This window comes from Cebus imitator, unplaced genomic scaffold (assembly GCF_001604975.1).
Source record: "Cebus imitator isolate Cc_AM_T3 unplaced genomic scaffold, Cebus_imitator-1.0 Scaffold852, whole genome shotgun sequence".
NCBI classification, from domain to species: Eukaryota; Metazoa; Chordata; class Mammalia; order Primates; family Cebidae; genus Cebus; species Cebus imitator.
This window is the reverse complement of record NW_016108167.1, coordinates 285,110-303,204: the sequence shown is the minus strand read 5'-3', so window position 1 is coordinate 303,204 and position 18,095 is coordinate 285,110. Positions and strand designations below refer to the sequence as shown.

The 18,095-nt window shown below is 40.0% G+C and overlaps 1 protein-coding gene across 1 annotated transcript in view; it reads right to left on the bottom strand.

Annotated features, from left to right (window-relative positions):
- Positions 1 to 18,095, bottom strand: part of LOC108297870 (neurogenic locus notch homolog protein 2-like) — a 31,805-nt gene that overhangs the window by 1,916 nt on the left and 11,794 nt on the right. Inside the window, exons 3-5 of the mRNA XM_037735593.1 lie at positions 2,578 to 2,811; positions 1,860 to 2,027; positions 4 to 223 (exon numbers count right to left, since the gene is read on the bottom strand). Of these exons, the coding sequence (XP_037591521.1) occupies positions 4 to 223; positions 1,860 to 2,027; positions 2,578 to 2,811 (622 nt within the window). The remainder of the gene's footprint in view (positions 1 to 3; positions 224 to 1,859; positions 2,028 to 2,577; positions 2,812 to 18,095) is intronic.

Genomic DNA, 18,095 nt, shown 5'->3' with positions numbered 1-18,095 from the left:
GGCTGGCAGTTACACTGGTAGCCATTGACCAGGTCGATGCAGCGACCATCATTCAGGCAAGGGTTGCTGTAACATTCATCAATCTGGTCACTGCAGATGGTGCCCATGTACCCGGGACTGCAGATGCAGGTGTAGGAATCAATACCATCCTGACACTGGCCATGGTGGCAAGGATCGGGGTCACAGTTGTCAATGTTCTCCTCACACAACACACCAGTGAAACCTTTAGAAATAATTTTATCAAGGATTCTCAAAAACCAAGGCAGATTCACCTGAACACAAGTGTAGCTACATCTATTTACTCTACACATTCCATGTGTGATCAATTAATACAGCTGGCCTTGAGCGGTAGAAAATTACTATCTGCATTGATTTAGAAAGCATGCCTGGAGAGTGGATCTTAAAGATTTCCAAATCGAATTTTAGAATTGAAATAGCTTTGCAACTGATCAATAGTTTCACTGCAGAGATGCCTTAACTGCATCTTCATTTCTTATTAGGCTTCAGGCTGTAATACCTCAAAACATTTTTCCTTTATATATTTATCTTTGTATTTCTTTCTTCCCAAGCCCAATATACAGGTTAATGATTTCATGTATCTTATGTTCCCAATTCTGACTTTGAAGGTCAGAGAACTTTATTTTACTTCTCTCAACTCTTCTGAGAGTACTATGCATATATAGTAGTTTTAAATAAATACTGGTTGAATACAATGAATGAACCTGTTATGAACATTTAAAAGAAAAAGAGACAAGCAAGAGTTTCTTTCTTCAAGGCTTAAATAGATGACAAACATTATACCTTTCCTTAAAAGGCTCCAGGAGGCCTCTCCCCACTTTTAAACCTGAGCTAAAGGTTTTTAATCTCTTTGAAACTTATCCTCTACAAGAAGAATCTGGCCAGGGGAAGACAAAATCTGGATTCTCTGACAAGTGGCAACTATTTGCAAAAAGAAAGTGGCTCATCTGAGTTGTCCTAACCTAAGTAGGTCTAATAATTGAAATATTAACTTTCTGTACTAATTTTCACAACTAAACTTGCTTTTCTGTAATCAGAAAGAAATTATATGCATGACGCCTGTAATCTTTAAGACTCCATTCTCTAAAATAATGTCTTGAATTATATAAATAACTTCTTTCTCAAGCAGTCAGATAATAAAGAAGTTCACTTCTAATAATTTCTAGCCTTTCTATATAATACTGGCCTGTGTAAAAGGAAATGTGTAATAGGGAACATCTGGCTTACTGAAATCCAATCCCAAGTGAAAAATGTGATTACAAACCCAGAAATGCAGAATATTTGTGCACAGATCATTTTCAACTCTAGTTGCAGAAGTCCACAAAGAGGACCCAAACTTTCCCAGTTAGAGCTCTCTCTCCTGTCATTTATACACTTGATACTCAATATGATTTGGAGTCTTTTATGCAGAATACCCCTGCACTTGTACACATTCAGCCTTTAAATTTCTGGGCCTCCTTTCAGTCACTTGCTTTATGAAACACAGAGCCAGGACTCCTGCTGAGAAGCTCCAATGAAAATAGCTTTCAACTGGAATTCTTCTCTTTCCTAAATGAGTAAATCTAGCCAGCTGGAAACTTACTGCTGCCAAAATCTGTCCCAGAAAGACATGGATACCAAATGGAAATATCTGGGCCAGACCACTATTGTGGTGGAGGAGGCAGGTACTGCAGAAAAAGAGTGAGAGCAACAAAAACTTTGCTTGAAGCAGCTCTTTCTAAACTCGGAGTAGCCCCTGAGAGTGGACTGGCCTGGTCGAGTGGCTAGCAGAGGACAGGGACAATCACCCTATTTTGTTCAGATAGACCTACCAAGGAGATGAAAAGTGAGAAGAGTCTTACCTGTGGCACACTGGCATTCATAGCCATTCGGGTGATCAATACACTTTGCCCCATTCAGACATGGAGTACTGGAACAGTCATCAATATCAATCTGGCAAACTGGCCCAGTAAAACCTCGAAAAGGGACAGTGATAACATGAGTTGAAGGATTATCTCGCACCTTCCTTCACTATAAGAATGATGTCCAGGGAGGGGTAGTTTCGCTTACTGGCAGGGCTTATGCCAATGGGTCAATAGGCCTATGCTTTATTATTCTCCCCAACAGGTAACTGCAATGACCAGGTGACACTCAGNACTGACCTGTGAAAGAGAAAATACACTAAAAAAAGGGAGGAAGAAAAAAAGAAGGAAGGAAGGGAGGGAGGCAGGGATTTATTAATCTGGGTGGGGTGGAACTTAAATAAAAAAAGATAATTTAGCCACAAATAAGAGTGTTTTCAATTTTAAATCATTTTGATTTTTGAAGTGATGTTCCTCTATTTAACAAAACACACACACACACAAAATCATTCAGATTGGCAAAGCTATTGTCTCCGACCTCTCCACTGACTAGGGCCACCTGCCTTGGGACATTTATGCTTGTGGCTTTGGCTGTGCTTCTCAGAATCAGGACTGTGTTTTAGGTATCTGAGCATATGCCAACAGTCTGAAACATCTTCGTAAATTGATTTGAGAAACAGTGAAAAACTCATACCAAACATAAATGGAGTGGGCTTACCTGACGTGCCTGGCTGGCAATTACACTGGTAGCCATTGGCCAGGTCGATGCAGCGACCATCATTCAGGCAAGGGTTGCTGTAACATTCATCAATCTGGTCACTGCAGATTGTGCCCATGTACCCGGGACTGCAGATGCAGGTGTAGGAATCAATACCATCCTGACACTGGCCATGGTGGCAAGGATCGGGGTCACAGTTGTCAATGTTCTCCTCACACAACACACCAGTGAAAACTTTGGAAGGAATTTTATCAAGGAATCTCAAAAACCAAGGCAGACACTCCACACCTAGACACAAATGTAGCTACACCCACTTACCCTACACATCCCATGTGTGATCAATCAACACTGCCGACCTTGAGCAGTAAAAACTGAGCATCTTCACTGATTTAGAAAGCATGCCTGGAGAGTTATGCTTAAAATAGAGATTTCCAAATCAAATTTTAGAAATGAAATACATTTGTGACTGATCAATGCTTTAACTGCATCTCCATTTCTTATTAAGCTTCAGGTTGTAATAGCACAAAACATTTTTTCTTTACATATTTACGTTCACAACTTGGCTATTGTGAATAGTGCTGCAGTGAACATTGGTATGCACATATCAGTTCAAGATCGTGATTTCAATCCTTTTGGATAAATACTCAGAAGCGATATCACTGGATCATAACGGTAGTTTTTAAAATTTTTTTAATCTTTGAGGAATTTTGATACTGTTTTCCATAGTGGCTATACCTTTTCTCCACAACCTCACTAAAACTTGTTATCTCGGGTTTCTTTTCAGAATAGCTATCTTGAGAGGTGTGAGGTGATTATTTTATTGTTGTTTGATTTGCATTTTCAAGATGATTATTGACATTAAGTATTTTTTTCATACACGTATTGGCTATGTCTTCGAAAAAATCTAATCAAGTGTTTCACTCATTTTTTTAATCAGGTAATTTGGGTCTTATTTTATTGTTCTATTGAGTAAAATTTCCTTTGATATTTTGAAGATGAACTCTTTATCTGGATATGGGGTTTATATAGTTTGCTAATATATGTTTTGCTAACCTTCTCTCCCAATATCTACACTGTATTTTTACTTTGATTGTTTACTTTGCTGGACAGAAGCTTTTTAGTCTGATGTAGTGTCCCATTTGTTTGTTTTTGCTGCATGGACTTTTGCTGTTATTTCCGTGAAATCATTGTCAAAATCAATGTCATAAAGTTTTCCCCTATGTTTTCTTCTAGAATTTTTAACTGTTTTGATTCTTACATTTAGGTTTTTAATCCATTTTTAATTGTTTGTTGTGTATATTGTAAGAGAAGGGTCCAATTTAACTCGTTTGCATGTGGATATCTTCTTCCAAACACAATTTGTTGAAGAGATTATCTTTTCTTCATTGTATATTCTTGACACTCTTGTCAAAGATCAGTTGACTTTATATGCATGGATTTGTTTCTCAGCTATCTCTATTGTATTCCACCAATCTATACATCTGTAATAATGCCGGCACCATATTGTTTGGATTACTGTGCCTTTGTAATATATTTTGAAATCAGGAAGTGTGATGCCTCCAGATTTGTTCTTCTTTGTCAAGATAGCTTTGGCTATTTGTGGTCTTTTGTGATTCCATGTAAATTATAGATTTTTTTTTTTTGTAAAAATAAGTCATCAAGATTTTGATAGGAATTACATTGAATCTTTAGATCACTTTAGGTAGTATGAACATTTTAACAATATTTAGTTTTCCAAAAAATGAACACAAATGTGTTTTCATTTGTGTCTTATTCAACTTCTTTCATTAATGGTTTGTAGTTTTCAGTATACAAGTCTTTCACGTCCTTTGCTAGTTTTATTCCAAGATCTTTTATTCATTTTCCTGCTCTAATGGGTTGTTTCCTAATTTCTTTTTCAGCTAATTTGCTGTTACTATACAAAAATGCAACTGATTTTTTAGGTTGACTTTGTATTCTACAACTTTACTGAATTGTTTATTACTGCTAACAGTTTTAAAATATAATATTTTAGAATTTCCTGTATATAAAATCATGTCGTCTTCAAATAGGGACAAGTTTACTTCTTACTTCCTGATATGTGTGACATTTATTTCTTTTTCTTGACTAATTACTCTGGCGAGGACTTTCAGAATTATGTTACATAGAAATAGCAAAAGTGAGCATTCTTGCCTTTTCCTGATCTCAGAGAAAAAGTTTTTAGATTTTGCCATTGAATATGAAGTTAGCTGTGGGTTTTTCAATTATGGCCTTATTATTTTTAGGCAGTTTCCTTGTATTCCTAGTTTGTTGCCAGTGTTTTATCATGAAAGAGGATAGAATTTTGTCAGTTGCTTTTTCTGAATTTATTGAGATTATCACAAAATTTTTATCCTTTCTTTAGTTGATGTAGTATTTCACATTAATTGATTTTCATATGTTGAACTGTCATGTATCCCAGGGATAAATCCCAGTCGGTCATGATGTATGATTCTTCTTCTTTCTTTTCTTTTTGTCGTTTTTTGACACATAGTCTCACTCTCTCACTCAGGTTGGAATGCAGTGGTGAGATCTCAACTCACTGCAACCTCTGCAGTGAGGTTCAAGCGATTCTCCTGCCTCAGCCTCCTGAGTAGCTGGGATTACAGGCACCTGCCACCACGCTCAGCTAATTTTTGTATTTTTAGTAGAGGTGGTATTTACCATGTTGGCCAGGCTGGTCTCGAACTCCTGATCTCAGGTGATCCACCTGCCTCAGCCTCCCAAAATGTTGGGATTACAGGCATGAGCCACTGTGCCCAGATGTTATATGGTTCCTTTAATGCGCAGTTGGAGTTAGTTTGCTAGCTTTTTTTTTTTGCATATCTTCATCACAGAAACTGGCCTGTAGTTTTCTTTTCTTTTGATATCTTTGTGTGGCTTTGGCATTGGTGATGCTGGCCTTATAAAACGAGTTTGGAAATGTTTCTTTAATTATTTTATAAGTATTTGAGAAAGATTGGTGTTAACTCAAAAAAACAACATTTCATAGAATCCACCAATGAAGTTGTCTGGTTCTGTGGTTCTGGGCTTTTCTTTGTTTGAAAGGTTTTTGATTACATATTTAATCTCTGTAATAGTTGTATGTTTGTTCAGACTTTCTATTTCTTCATGATTTAGTCTTGGTATGTTGTAAGTTTCTGGGAATGTATCAATTTCTTCAGTTTATTGTCGTACAATTGTTCATTGTAGTCTCTTGTGGTACCTTTTATTTTCATGGTAGCAGTTGCAATATCTCTTCTTTTATTTCTGGTTTTATTTGAGTCTTCCCTCCTATTTTTCTTAATTAGTCTAGCTAAGTGTCTGTCAATTTTATTTACCTTTTCAAAAATGAATTCTTTGTTTCATTAAGTTTTTTATTTTCTATTTTGCTTTTTTCCCTGCTCTAACTGTTATCTTTTTCTTCCATTGCTAATTTAGTTTGTTCTTCCTAGTTCTTTGAGGTGTAAAGTTAGGTTGTTGAGATCTTTTTTAATGTACAGATTTATCTCTATGAACTTTACGGTTAGTTCTGCTTTGGCTGCATCCCTTATCTTTTGTGGTATGTTGTGTATTCACTTTCATTTGTCTTTAGATATTTTCAAATTTCCTTTTTCAATTATTCCTTGAGCCAATTGTCATTCAAGAGTATGTTGTTTTCAACCAACCAAAAATTTTTTTAAAAAAGAATATGTTTTTAATTTTTACATATTTGTGAAATTTCTAGTTTTCCTCCTGCTATTGATTTCTAGTTTCATTCAATGATGGGCAGAAAAGATACTTGGTATGATTTCAGTTTTCTTAAATTTGTAGACTCTTTTCGTGGCTGCCATGATCTCAGCGTTTAAGAGCCCTCTTGAATAGATTAGTACCCTTATAAAAGAGGCCCCAGAGAGCTTCCTTTCCCTTTCCACCATCTGAAGTCACAGTGAGAAAGCATTATCTATGAACCAGAGGGCATAGGTGGACTTCTGGACTTTTCAGACTCCAAAATTGTGAGAAGTAAGCTTCTGTTGTTTATATGCTCTCTAGTTTGTGATATTTTGTTATAGTAGTCTGAACAGACAAAGATAGTGATTTAACATGTGATTTATTCTGGAGAATGTTCAATTTGCCCTTGAGAAGGACACGTATTCTGCTATTGGGTGGAATGGTCTGTGTATGTGTGCTAGGTCCATTTGGTCTATAGCGTTACTCCCATCCTCTTTTTCCTATTGATCGTCTGTCTGGATGTTCTGTCCACAGTTGAAAGTGAAGTATTGAAATCTCCTGCTATTGTGGTATTTCTTCTATTTCTCTCTTCAGTGTTGTCAGTGTTTGCTTTATATATCTAGGTTCTTTAATGTTGGGTGTGTACATAGTTATGACTCTTATATCCCACTGGGGGGTTGATATTTTATCATTGTAAAAATGCTTTTTTGTCTCTTGTGACAGCTTTTGACTGAGAGTCTACTTTGTCTGATACAAATATAGTCACTCCTTCTCTCTTTTTGTTACCACTTGCATGCAATTTCCTTTTCCACCCCTTTACTTTTAACCTATGTTGTTTCCTTAAATCTAAAATGACTTTGTCATAGACGGCATAGAGTTGGGTCTTGGTTTTTATTTTCATTAATTTTTTTTGTTTTTTTGAGATGGAGTCTCATTCTGTCACCAAGGCTGGAGCGCAGTGGCATGATCTCGGCTCACTGTAACCTCCACCTCCTGGATTCAAGTGATTCTCCTGCCTCAGCCTCCCGAGTAGCTGAGGCTACAGGTGCCCACCACCACAGTCAGCTAACTTTTGTATTTTTAGTAGAAACAGGATCTTACTGTGTTGACCAGGCTGGTCTCGAACTCCTGACCTGAAGTGATCCACCTGCCTCAGCCTCCCATTGGGGGGGATTTTAACTCATTTATGTTTAAAGTTTTTATTGATAGAAAATAATTTAATGTTGGCATTTTTGAGTTGTTATCTGTTAGTCTTGTCACTCCTTTCCATGTCTTTTCTTCTGTTTCTGTCTTCCTTTGTGTTTTGTTGGGTTGTTTTTCTTTTTTTGGTGTCAATATGCTTTGATTTCTTTCTTTTAATGTAACTTCCATGGGTTTTCTTTTTTTGCGATTACCTTGGGCTTAAATAAAATGTCTCATAACAGTTGAAGCTGACAACTTAAGTTTAATCGTTTACAAAAACTACACTTTCAATTATGCCCCAAATACATACTTTACATCATTATTGTCACAATTTACATCTATTCATATTGTGAATCTTTTAACAATTTTAGTGATAGTTTTTTAAATACTTTGTCCATTAACTTTTGTACTAGAATTAAAAGTAATTTACCCACCATCATTACAATAATACAGCATCCTGTATTTGTCTATGTATTTACCTTTATCAATGAGTTTCAGTCTTTCTTACGCTATCAGGTTGCTGTTTAGTGTCCTGTTATTTCAACTTGAAAAATTCCCTTTAGCATTTCTTGTAATGTAGGTCTAGTAGTGATGAACTCTCTCAGCTCATGTTTGCCCGTTAAAGTCTTTTTCTTGTATATTTGAAGGAGAGTTTTGAAAGTTACAGCATTCTTGGTTATCAGGATTATTTTTTCCTTCAGGAAGTTGGATATATCATCCCAATTCCTTGTAGTCTGCAAGATTTCTGTTGAAAAATCTGCTGACAGTCTTCCAGAGGTTTCTTTTATATGACAAATCACTTTCGTCTTGCTGCTTTCAAAATTCTCAGTCTTTGACTTTTGACAACTTGATTATAGTGTATCTTAGTGCGGAACTCTTGTGTTCCTTTTATTTGGTGTCATTTGGGCTTCTTGGATCTGTGTGTTTATTTCTTTCCTCAGATTTGGGAAGTTTTCAGCCATCATTTCTTTGAATAAGATTTTTGGTCCTTTCTCTCTCCATTCTCTTTTTGGAACTTCCATAATGTATATATTGGTCCGTTTGATAGTTTCACATAATCCCCCTAATCTTTCTTTATTCTTTAAATTTTGTTTTTGTTTCTCTAAATGAATCATTTCCTATGACCTGATTCAAGTTCACTAATCATTACTTCTGCTTGATCTATGTGTTAAATTCCTCTGGTGAATTTTTCACTTCAGTTATTGTGTTCTTCCCTTCATAATTCCTATTTAGTACTTTTCAATATTTTCTATCTCTTTGTTGAAATTTTCCCTTTGTTCATTTATTGTTCTTTTGGCTTTGGTGAGCATCTTTATAAGAATTATTTTTAATTTTCTGTCAGATAAACCATATAACTCTGCTTCATTAGGGTCAGTTTCTAGATAGTTATCTTGTTTCTTTATTTGGAACATTCTTGCTAAATTTTTATTTTTCTTGACTCTCAGTGTTGGTGTCCACACATTAGAAAGGGCATGCACCTTTCTCAGTCTTTATGGGCTGTCCTTATACAAGAGAAGATTTACACCAATCTTCACTGAGGCCTCAACCAACTCTTACCCTTACCAGAGAGAAGGAGATAGATGTGGCTATTGGCTCTTCACTATGTGCTAAGCCAGGAAGGAAACTGTATCATCTACAGGATCAAAGACGATCTCTGTCCTCTCCCAGACAGATAGACAGTGCTGAGCCCATCAGAGTTTCAAGACTGTTGTGACAGATGCTAGGTCTTTGAGCATCCCTGGAAAGGCTGGAGCACTGGACACATGGATCAATGCCTTCTCCAGGGGAAATCTTAGAACTGGGTTTTTTATCTGCTTGCTCTGTGCTGAACAGGTGGGTAGGTTAGTGGCTTCCACTAGCCCAAGTGACTGTCTCTGTTTGCCTGCAGGTGACTGTGCTGCACTGGATTCATGAGATCTCCAAGACCAGTAAGTTGAAATCCAGTCTTCTATGGAGTCCTTTCAGAAAAGTTGGCAGCAACTCCTCCCTCTCCTAGGTGAAGCTGGGAACTAGGTGGCCTCTTCCTGACTATAAGGGGATGAAATGGGGACAGGGTCTCTGGGAAAGGTGTCCTGAATCTCCCCATCAGCTTCATTGAGTTTGATTTTGTATTTTCCCAGGGCTCAAGATGCTTTCAATGTGTGTCTGATACCTCACAAAGAGAACTTGTCTATAAATTATTGCTGAATCATGTATTCGTGAGGAGAAGAAGGGCTGAGAACTTCCACTGCCATTTTGCTGATGTCATGTCACTCCTCCCAGTTATGAGAATTTTAAAGGAAGAGAAACAAATAAGAGGTCCTTTCTTCAAGGCTTAAATAAATCAACATCAAACCTTTGGTGAAAGGCTCCATTTGGCCTTTCATTCCTATGAAACATGAATTCAAGGGTTTTAATTTCTCTCCAGTGAAACCTACCCTTCACAACAAGAATCTGTCCAGAGAAAGACAAAACCCTTTGTAGAGAAACCTTTGCACTTGCATATATTTAGCCCTTAAATTTCTGGGCCTTTTTTCAGTCACTTTCCTCAAGAAACACAAAGAGGGTTCTCTGGTTGAGAAGCCCTGGTGAAAAATATGTTTCAACTGGAATTCTCCTATTTTTCAAGGGAGTAAACCAAGCCAGCTGGAAACTGATTGCTGCCAAAATCTGTCCCAGAAAGACATGGATACTAAATGGAAATATCCGGGCCAGACCACTGTAGTGGTGGAGAAGAAAGCAGCTGTTGTAGAAGAAAAGACTGAGAGCAGCAAATATCTGCTGGAAGAAGCTCTCTAAACGTGGAGCAGCCCCTGGGAGTGGTGCTGGTAGAGGAACTAGCAGAGGATGGTCCTCCTATTTTGTTCACATGGACCTACCAAGGGGATGAATAGGGAGAAGAATCTTAACTGGGGTACACTGGCATTCATAGCCATTTGGGTGACTGATACACTTTGCCCCATTGAGACACAAATACTGGAACAGTCATCAATATCAATCTGGCAAAGTGTCCAGGCTTTTTATAATCTGATTCTTAATTCTTAATTTCTGATTCTACCCTTTAACTAGAAGAGAGGGGAACTGTGTGTGTGTGTGTGTGTGTGTGTGTGTGTGTGTGAGAGAGAGAGAGAGAGAGAGAGACAGAGAGAGAGAGAGAGAGGAAGATGTGCATTTCTGCTATTCTTTTACCTATACTATCACTGAGGTAGGGCTTTATATTAGGAATCAAATGCATACCTTCCATATGTTTAATCCCAGAATGAAATATATGGTCTTGGTTATGCTGAAAGCTTAGTTGTAAACACTGGATATGTAGCAAGAGAAATCTGAGGTTTGGGTGTAACTTGGTCCTACAGTAAAATGTGCTTCAGTTTAAACACTTGCTGAGTTCGACAGACACTCCAAGGAATAGGAAAGGTCCTGCGTGCTCTCCCATGACACACTTGTCCACATCTTCTGGGCAGGTGCAAATATACTGCCCATTCAGGGGGTTGGTGTCACACAGTGCCCCCTTGTGGCAAGGATTGCTGATGCACGCATCATCCAGATGACACAGGAGACCTGTCACAGGGTGGAGCAAAGAAGAACTAAGAGAAAATGTCTCTCACTTGGGGAAGAGCTTTCTCTTTCACCAAGGAGGCAAAACCTCATGATCGGTTCCTCAGAATCCAACATGGAGATTAATAGGCAACTTCTGCTTTGCCTGACCTACCTTGGGGACACGCTTGGCCACCATCAAAGCACCTAGCCACAACCCTAGAGCTCTGGCCCTAAGCCCTCAGCTAGACCACTCCTCCAGGGCAGAGACATCTACAGGCCAGAAAAGAAGAGGGAGACAGGCCAGATTTAGCAAGTAAAATAGAGATGTCCAGCTGCATTTGAATTTCTGATAAACAGCTTATCTCTGTATTCTTATAACTGCCTACTAAACTAAAATTATCTCAGGAGAAGAAGTTTAATTTTTAACTTTTAGGGCAAGTAAAGATAGGGAGATGTGAATACAGATGCAAAGACCTGGTATAGTACTGCGTGAATGGTAAAGCTGAACACGATGAGACTGGAGCAAATTGTGCTCACCCAGAGGCACCCTAGTTTCAGGGATGTGAATTCATGGAATATGACACAGGAAGCCCACCCAATGTGACGGGATAGGTTGACCCTGCCTGAAAAAAAGAGCACATGGAAGGATGAAAAGCATGAGGCCACCTGTGCTCACACGGTCAGCCACTACAATAGCAAAGGATGGGGGTCTAAGGCAAAGGCTCCCAGCCCGCATGACAAGGAACAGGAGTGTGACCTTAAGTTACACCCAAGGTATTTGCATGAGGCAGTGAGTGCAAGACAGATAGAATTTAAACCGGGGCTGCCTCACTCCAAAATTCTTAACAAAGACCTGAGGTGTGAACCTGACCGTATCAAGCCACCTCTGCATGTCTTCCCAAGGGCACACAGGCATGGGGGAGTGGATGGGATGGAGGAGGTGAGGACTCAAATTTGACTCAGCAACTGGTTAATAAAAAACATTTGTGACTGCAAACTCCTCTTTAAGAGAAATGCATTTTTAGGTACAATTCACTGGTTTTTGAATAAGACTGCATTTTGAAGATTAGCTGCCTTCACTGAACACCTTTGCACCATGTATCTGTTCAATAGTGCTCATTAAGGAGAGAAAATCTAGAGATTCAAGAAGATACGGCTTGTAAGTAATTATCTACTGAATGGATAACAATTCTCTAAGTTTCAGGCACATTTCTTCAGATTCACATTCCCTTCTAGTTTTTTTCTGCCAGATTTTATTTCTCTTTATTAAAATTTCTATCAACAAGTTCTGAAATTCGGAGTGAGGAAAACAGTAACGAGGGTGGTCATAAAACTTGCTTATTTTAAAATTCCCAATGGAATGTCTGCTACGATACATCAACTTCCTTCATGTCACCACAGGAGAAAACCAACGCAAAAGCCTAAAAATAAAAAACGTCAGGCTCGGGAATTAAAAAGAAAAAAAAAGCAAAACCTTCCAAAGTTCACACAGTTAGTGAGTGAGAGTGCTTCACTGAAACCCAGTCTGACTGCAAATCCGATGCTCTTCGACTGCAGCAGACTTGAGTACTCAGTCCTGGATGTGATCAACACAATCTACACACTAGGTTCCTGATCCTAGGGTCTCACAGCACCCTGAGAAGTCCTGGCTGCACAAGACCATTAAGAAACATTCGTATTAGAGAGGAATAAAGGCAGAAGGTCACTAGAGATTAGAATGGGTGAAGTTCTTGGCGATCACCTAGAGGTCTTAAGTATATGCTCTAAGGTCATTGAGCTTATCCCACTACTCCATGGCAAGAAAGCACCAGCCNTGCACTCTAACAGATACTGAAATAATGTAGCAAGACAAACTAGGTAAACAAAACCATGCCTGGAAAGGAAGTATGGCAATCTTGGGAAAGGAAAGCAATAGCCATTGACTGCCTACTGAAAAGCAAGCACTGTGCTCAGAGTGCTCATAAAAATTATCTCACTTATATCTGAGGAAACAGTCTCAGAGAGGTAAAATAATTTGCCTGTGTAAGGAAGTGAGTGAAGGACAGCCGAGATTTAAACTGGGGCTGTCTCCCTCTAAAATTCTTAACAACAACCTGAGGTGTGAACCTGACAGCCATCTCTGCATATCTTGGGCTTGCTTCCCAAGGGCACAGAGGCAATGGGAAGTGGATGGGATGGAGGAGGTGAGGACTGAAATCATGACTCAAACAATTGGGTAATGGAAACACTTGTGACTGCAAACGCCCATCTAAAAGGAAAATGTATTTTTAGGCAGAGTTCACTGGTTTTTTAATAAGACTGAATTTGGAGATTAACTGCCTTCACTGAACACCTTAGCACCAGGTAACTGTTCAATAGTGCTTGTCAGGGAAAGGAAATCTAGAGATCCAAGAAGATACTGGCTTATAAGTAATTATCTACTGGATAAATCACACTTCTCTAAGGTTCAGGCACATTTCTTCAGATTCACATTCCCTCCTAGTCTCTTTTCTGCCAGATTATTTTCTCCCTATTAAAATTCTATCAACTGGTTCTATAATTCAGAATAGGAAAAACAGTAACCAGGGTGACCGTAACAGCTGCTTATTCTAAAATTCCCAGTGGAACATCTGCTACGATACAACTTCCTTCATGTCACCACCCTCCTGGCACAGGAGAAAACCAATGCAGAAGCCTAAAAATAAAAAACTTCAGGCTCAGGAAGGAAAAAAAACCAAAACCTTCCAAAGTTCACACAGTTAGTGGAGTGAGAGTGCTTCACTGAAACCCAGATCAGTCTGACTGCAAATCTGATGCTCTTCCACTGCAGCAGACTTGAGTACTCAGTCCTGGATGTGATCAACACAATCTACACACTAGGTTCCTGATCCTAGGGTCTCACAGCACCCTGAGAAGTCCTGGCTGCACAAGACCATTAAGGAACATTCGTATTAGAGAGGAATAAAGGCAGAAGGTCACTAGAGATTAGAATGGGTGAAGTTCTTGGCGATCACCTAGAGGTCTTAAGTATATGCTCTAAGGTCATTGAGCTTATCCCACTACTCCATGGCAAGAAAGCACCAGCCTGGGCTGGCAGTAGAAGATTTACAGAGATATACAAGATTAAGTCTTAAAGATATTAAAATAACTGGGGTGTATTCTCTGGCTGGTGTTTTAAAAGAAGGAAAAGCTGGAGGTCATTGAGGCTTTGAATTTGAGTATGAATTTGGAACTTGATACAACAAGTAAAGGAGGATGAGGAAAGACATCATTAATACTGTGTTTGAAGGTAAGTTGGCCAATAGAATTTACAAGGAATTAAAAGCAAATGACTTTATGTTAGTAGGGAAAGGAGGAGAGACCACTAAGTTATAGGCTACCTAGCAAATAAAATCCTTTGGTGAAACAGCGGAGCTGTATGGTTTCCATGTCCTACCAAGCTACTAAATCTTCAATACAAACAAGTATCAGCATGTATCATCACCTGTGTCAACACACAAACTTTGCTGGTGAACTCCCAAAATGTTGCACAAAGCTCAGTTAGGCAAGCTTTCAAGGGTGATAATTATCCTGCCCAGTAATATCCACCTGCCAGATATTGCAGGCTACTGTCATTTTTTTTAACATCAGCACTGAGGCAATGGGCTAGTTAGGCTCTTTTCATTGCCTATGGGCAAGAGAGAAAGAAAATAACTTGTTTTTAGAAACTACCCTCTCACAATGACTCCGGGGTAATCTGCAATATTAAAATAGCATATCCTTGGCTGATAACTTAAACACTGCATGCAACCTGTACCTATTGACAATTTTCTGGTTGATCACTTTTGCCTCATAAATATACTCAAATCTACACCTCCCCTTTGTACAGCTTATGCTAACAACAATGACGTTTGTTGATTCCTCAAACATTAAGTTCTTTCCTGCCTCGGTGCCTCTGCATAAGCTGCTCCATCCACCTGAAACATTTTTTCCCTCCTTATTCACAAGGTTAGGTACCCATCTTATCAGTAGAGTAGGTCTCTATTGCGCATCTCCTCATGATTCTTCACCACTGCACCACTCCATTCAATCCACACTGGCATGTATCACAAGCTGTGAGTTTTCATTTACTCTTTACCATCTCTTCCCCCATTTTGCTATAAGCTCCAGGAGGGCAGGACTGTGTCTGCCATTCACCTCGGTATCCATGCCAGCCACTGTACTAGACACTTGGTGTCAGTGGTGGAACTAACCTTGGACAGCATTCAATGTAACATGCTTATTTTACAGAGGAGGAAACGAGGACCTGACAAGTACAGCAACTTGTCCAACGCTGCACATTAGTTGGCAAAAGAATTAGAAGTGAAAATAGTTCAGTGATGAAATAGCTTTTGGGGTGTGAGATTGCTGCAGATCAAGTTAGTTTTCAAAATGAAGAAGGCCAACCTGGGCTAACTGTTGAGGGATGTGGGGAAAGTGGAAGGAGTTCACAGTGCTGCTAGTGAAGACGACACGGCACTGCCAACCCACCGTTAGCAAAGTCCGTATCCTGTTTTGGTTTTGCAGGAGGAGGGTCACCTCCATGCTGATCTTTTCTTGTTGCTCCATCCTCTGGCTTCAGGATGAACAAGTAAGGTTATGGGCACAGCCTGTGGCAGTAACTGTAACAGGGTGAACCTAAAAGGTCCGTGCTGAGATAGAAACCATGGCCTCGGCCTCATCAGCACCAGGCTCCTAGTGAGCCAAGACCACGAAATAGCCACCAACTATGAGCTGTAACCTGCGGGGACACACGCAGCTCATGATGGTTCTCTCAAGGCAAGGGCCCCACCCACAAACCACTGATCTGACTTGGAGCTACAAGTGATGGGAGAAAACACAGAGGGGACAACAGAGAGAAAGGAAAGGAAAGATGAGAAAGGAATTGAAGAAAGAAAGCTTGCTGAGCCTCGGCTCTCACCCTTCCCAGTCATCTCTTAACTGTGAAGTCTGTGGGAAAAAGTTTGATCACATCACTGGTCCAGTTAAGGGTCAACTCTCATTGCAACAACAATCCCCACAAAAGGAACAAATAAAAAATGAGCTTGGCTGGCCCTTGCCCTGACCCTGCTACCTTCTCCTCTATGGCTGAGTCAAGAGAGCTCTGTCTCCAATATGCCCTGCCAACCAGCAGTCACCCAAGACCCTGAGTGCTGGAGTTTCATATATTTCTGTTTTGTGACCTCTATCCTACAAAACCTCTGCTCTATACACAGGAGACTTTCTATTACGCTGCTGAAGTTGGAGCTGAAGAACAAAGAACAAGCTTGCGACGTGTCCCATCACCTGCTGGGAGTAAAGTTGTGTGAAGCATTCTGTATCAACCCTGCAGTGTCCAGGGCCTGCCTACTGAGAGAACGGTCTGGGAGCACAGATGTGACTAAGGGGATAAAGTAGTTGTGGAAAGCACATACATACAGAAGAAATGCAAGAAATTCCTGCACTGATTCTAGACACCAGCATCTTTCTCAGGACTTCTCAAAGGCCTGTCCCTGCATCATGACCAGCGTCTTTTCTAAAGAGCTGTCAGGATGACCTTCACATGTAAAGTGGATGGTGCTGCTCGCCTCTTCAAATCCTTCGATGAATTATTTTGCATTTAGGATACAATTCTAACACCTCCCTGTGCTTTCTGCCTGTGTCTCTAGACCCTAACCATGAAATACCACTAGCTCCAGCCAGTCTGGGCTTTTTTCATTCCTCAAAATCATCACATTCTTTCCCTCCTCAGTGGCTAGCACATGCGATTCCTTGTGCCTGGAATACGCTTATCCTCACTCTCCGGCAACTCCTACTCATTGTCTTATGGAAAATGTTACCTTCTCAAAGAGACCTGACCTGCCTGTCACCAAACACAGTTAGTTCTGCCTGTTCATATGCTCCCCAGATACATTCTATGTTTCCTGCAAGGCAGTTAGCACAGTTCAGAATTTTACAGAGAAGGATACTGTCCATCTATGCCTGTGTTTCTCACTAGGCTGTCAATGCCACNAGTTAAGGGTCAACTCTCATTGCAACAACAATCCCCACAAAAGGAACAAATAAAAAATGAGCTTGGCTGGCCCTTGCCCTGACCCTGCTACCTTCTCCTCTATGGCTGAGTCAAGAGAGCTCTGTCTCCAATATGCCCTGCCAACCAGCCGTCACCCAAGACCCTGAGTGCTGGAGTTTCATATATTTCTGTTTTGTGACCTCTATCCTACAAAACCTCTGCTCTATACACAGGAGACTTTCTATTACGCTGCTGAAGTTGGAGCTGAAGAACAAAGAACAAGCTTGCGACGTGTCCCATCACCTGCTGGGATTAAAGTTGTGTGAAGCATTCTGTATCAACCCTGCAGTGTCCAGGGCCTGCCTACTGAGAGAACGGTCTGGGAGCACAGATGTGGCTAAGGGGATAAAGTAGTTGTGGAAAGGACATACATACAGAAGAAATGCAAGAAATTCCTGCACTGATTCTAGACACCAGCATCTTTCTCAGGACTTCTCAAAGGCCTGTCCCTGCATCATGACCAGCGTCTTTTCTAAAGAGCTGTCAGGATGACCTTCACATGTAAAGTGGATGGTGCTGCTCGCCTCTTCAAATCCTTCGATGAATTATTTTGCATTTAGGATACAATTCTAACACCTCCCTGTGCTTTCTGCCTGTGTCTCTAGACCCTAACCATGAAATACCACTAGCTCCAGCCAGTCTGGGCTTTTTTCATTCCTCAAAATCATCACATTCTTTCCCTCCTCAGTGGCTAGCACATGCGATTCCTTGTGCCTGGAATACGCTTATCCTCACTCTCCGGCAACTCCTACTCATTGTCTTATGGAAAATGTTACCTTTTCAAAGAGACCTGACCTGCCTGTCACCAAACACAGTTAGTTCTGCCTGTTCATATGCTCCCCAGATACATTCTATGTTTCCTGCAAGGCAGTTAGCACAGTTCAGAATTTTACAGAGAAGGATACTGTCCATCTATGCCTGTGTTTCTCACTAGGCTGTCAATGCCACGAAGAAATGGGGGTAGCTGTTTACCTCATCACTGAATCTCCAGCATGCAACACAGTGCCAAGCTTCAAGAAATAGTCGTTAAATGAATGTTTATCTGCTTCAAGTTCTCTTA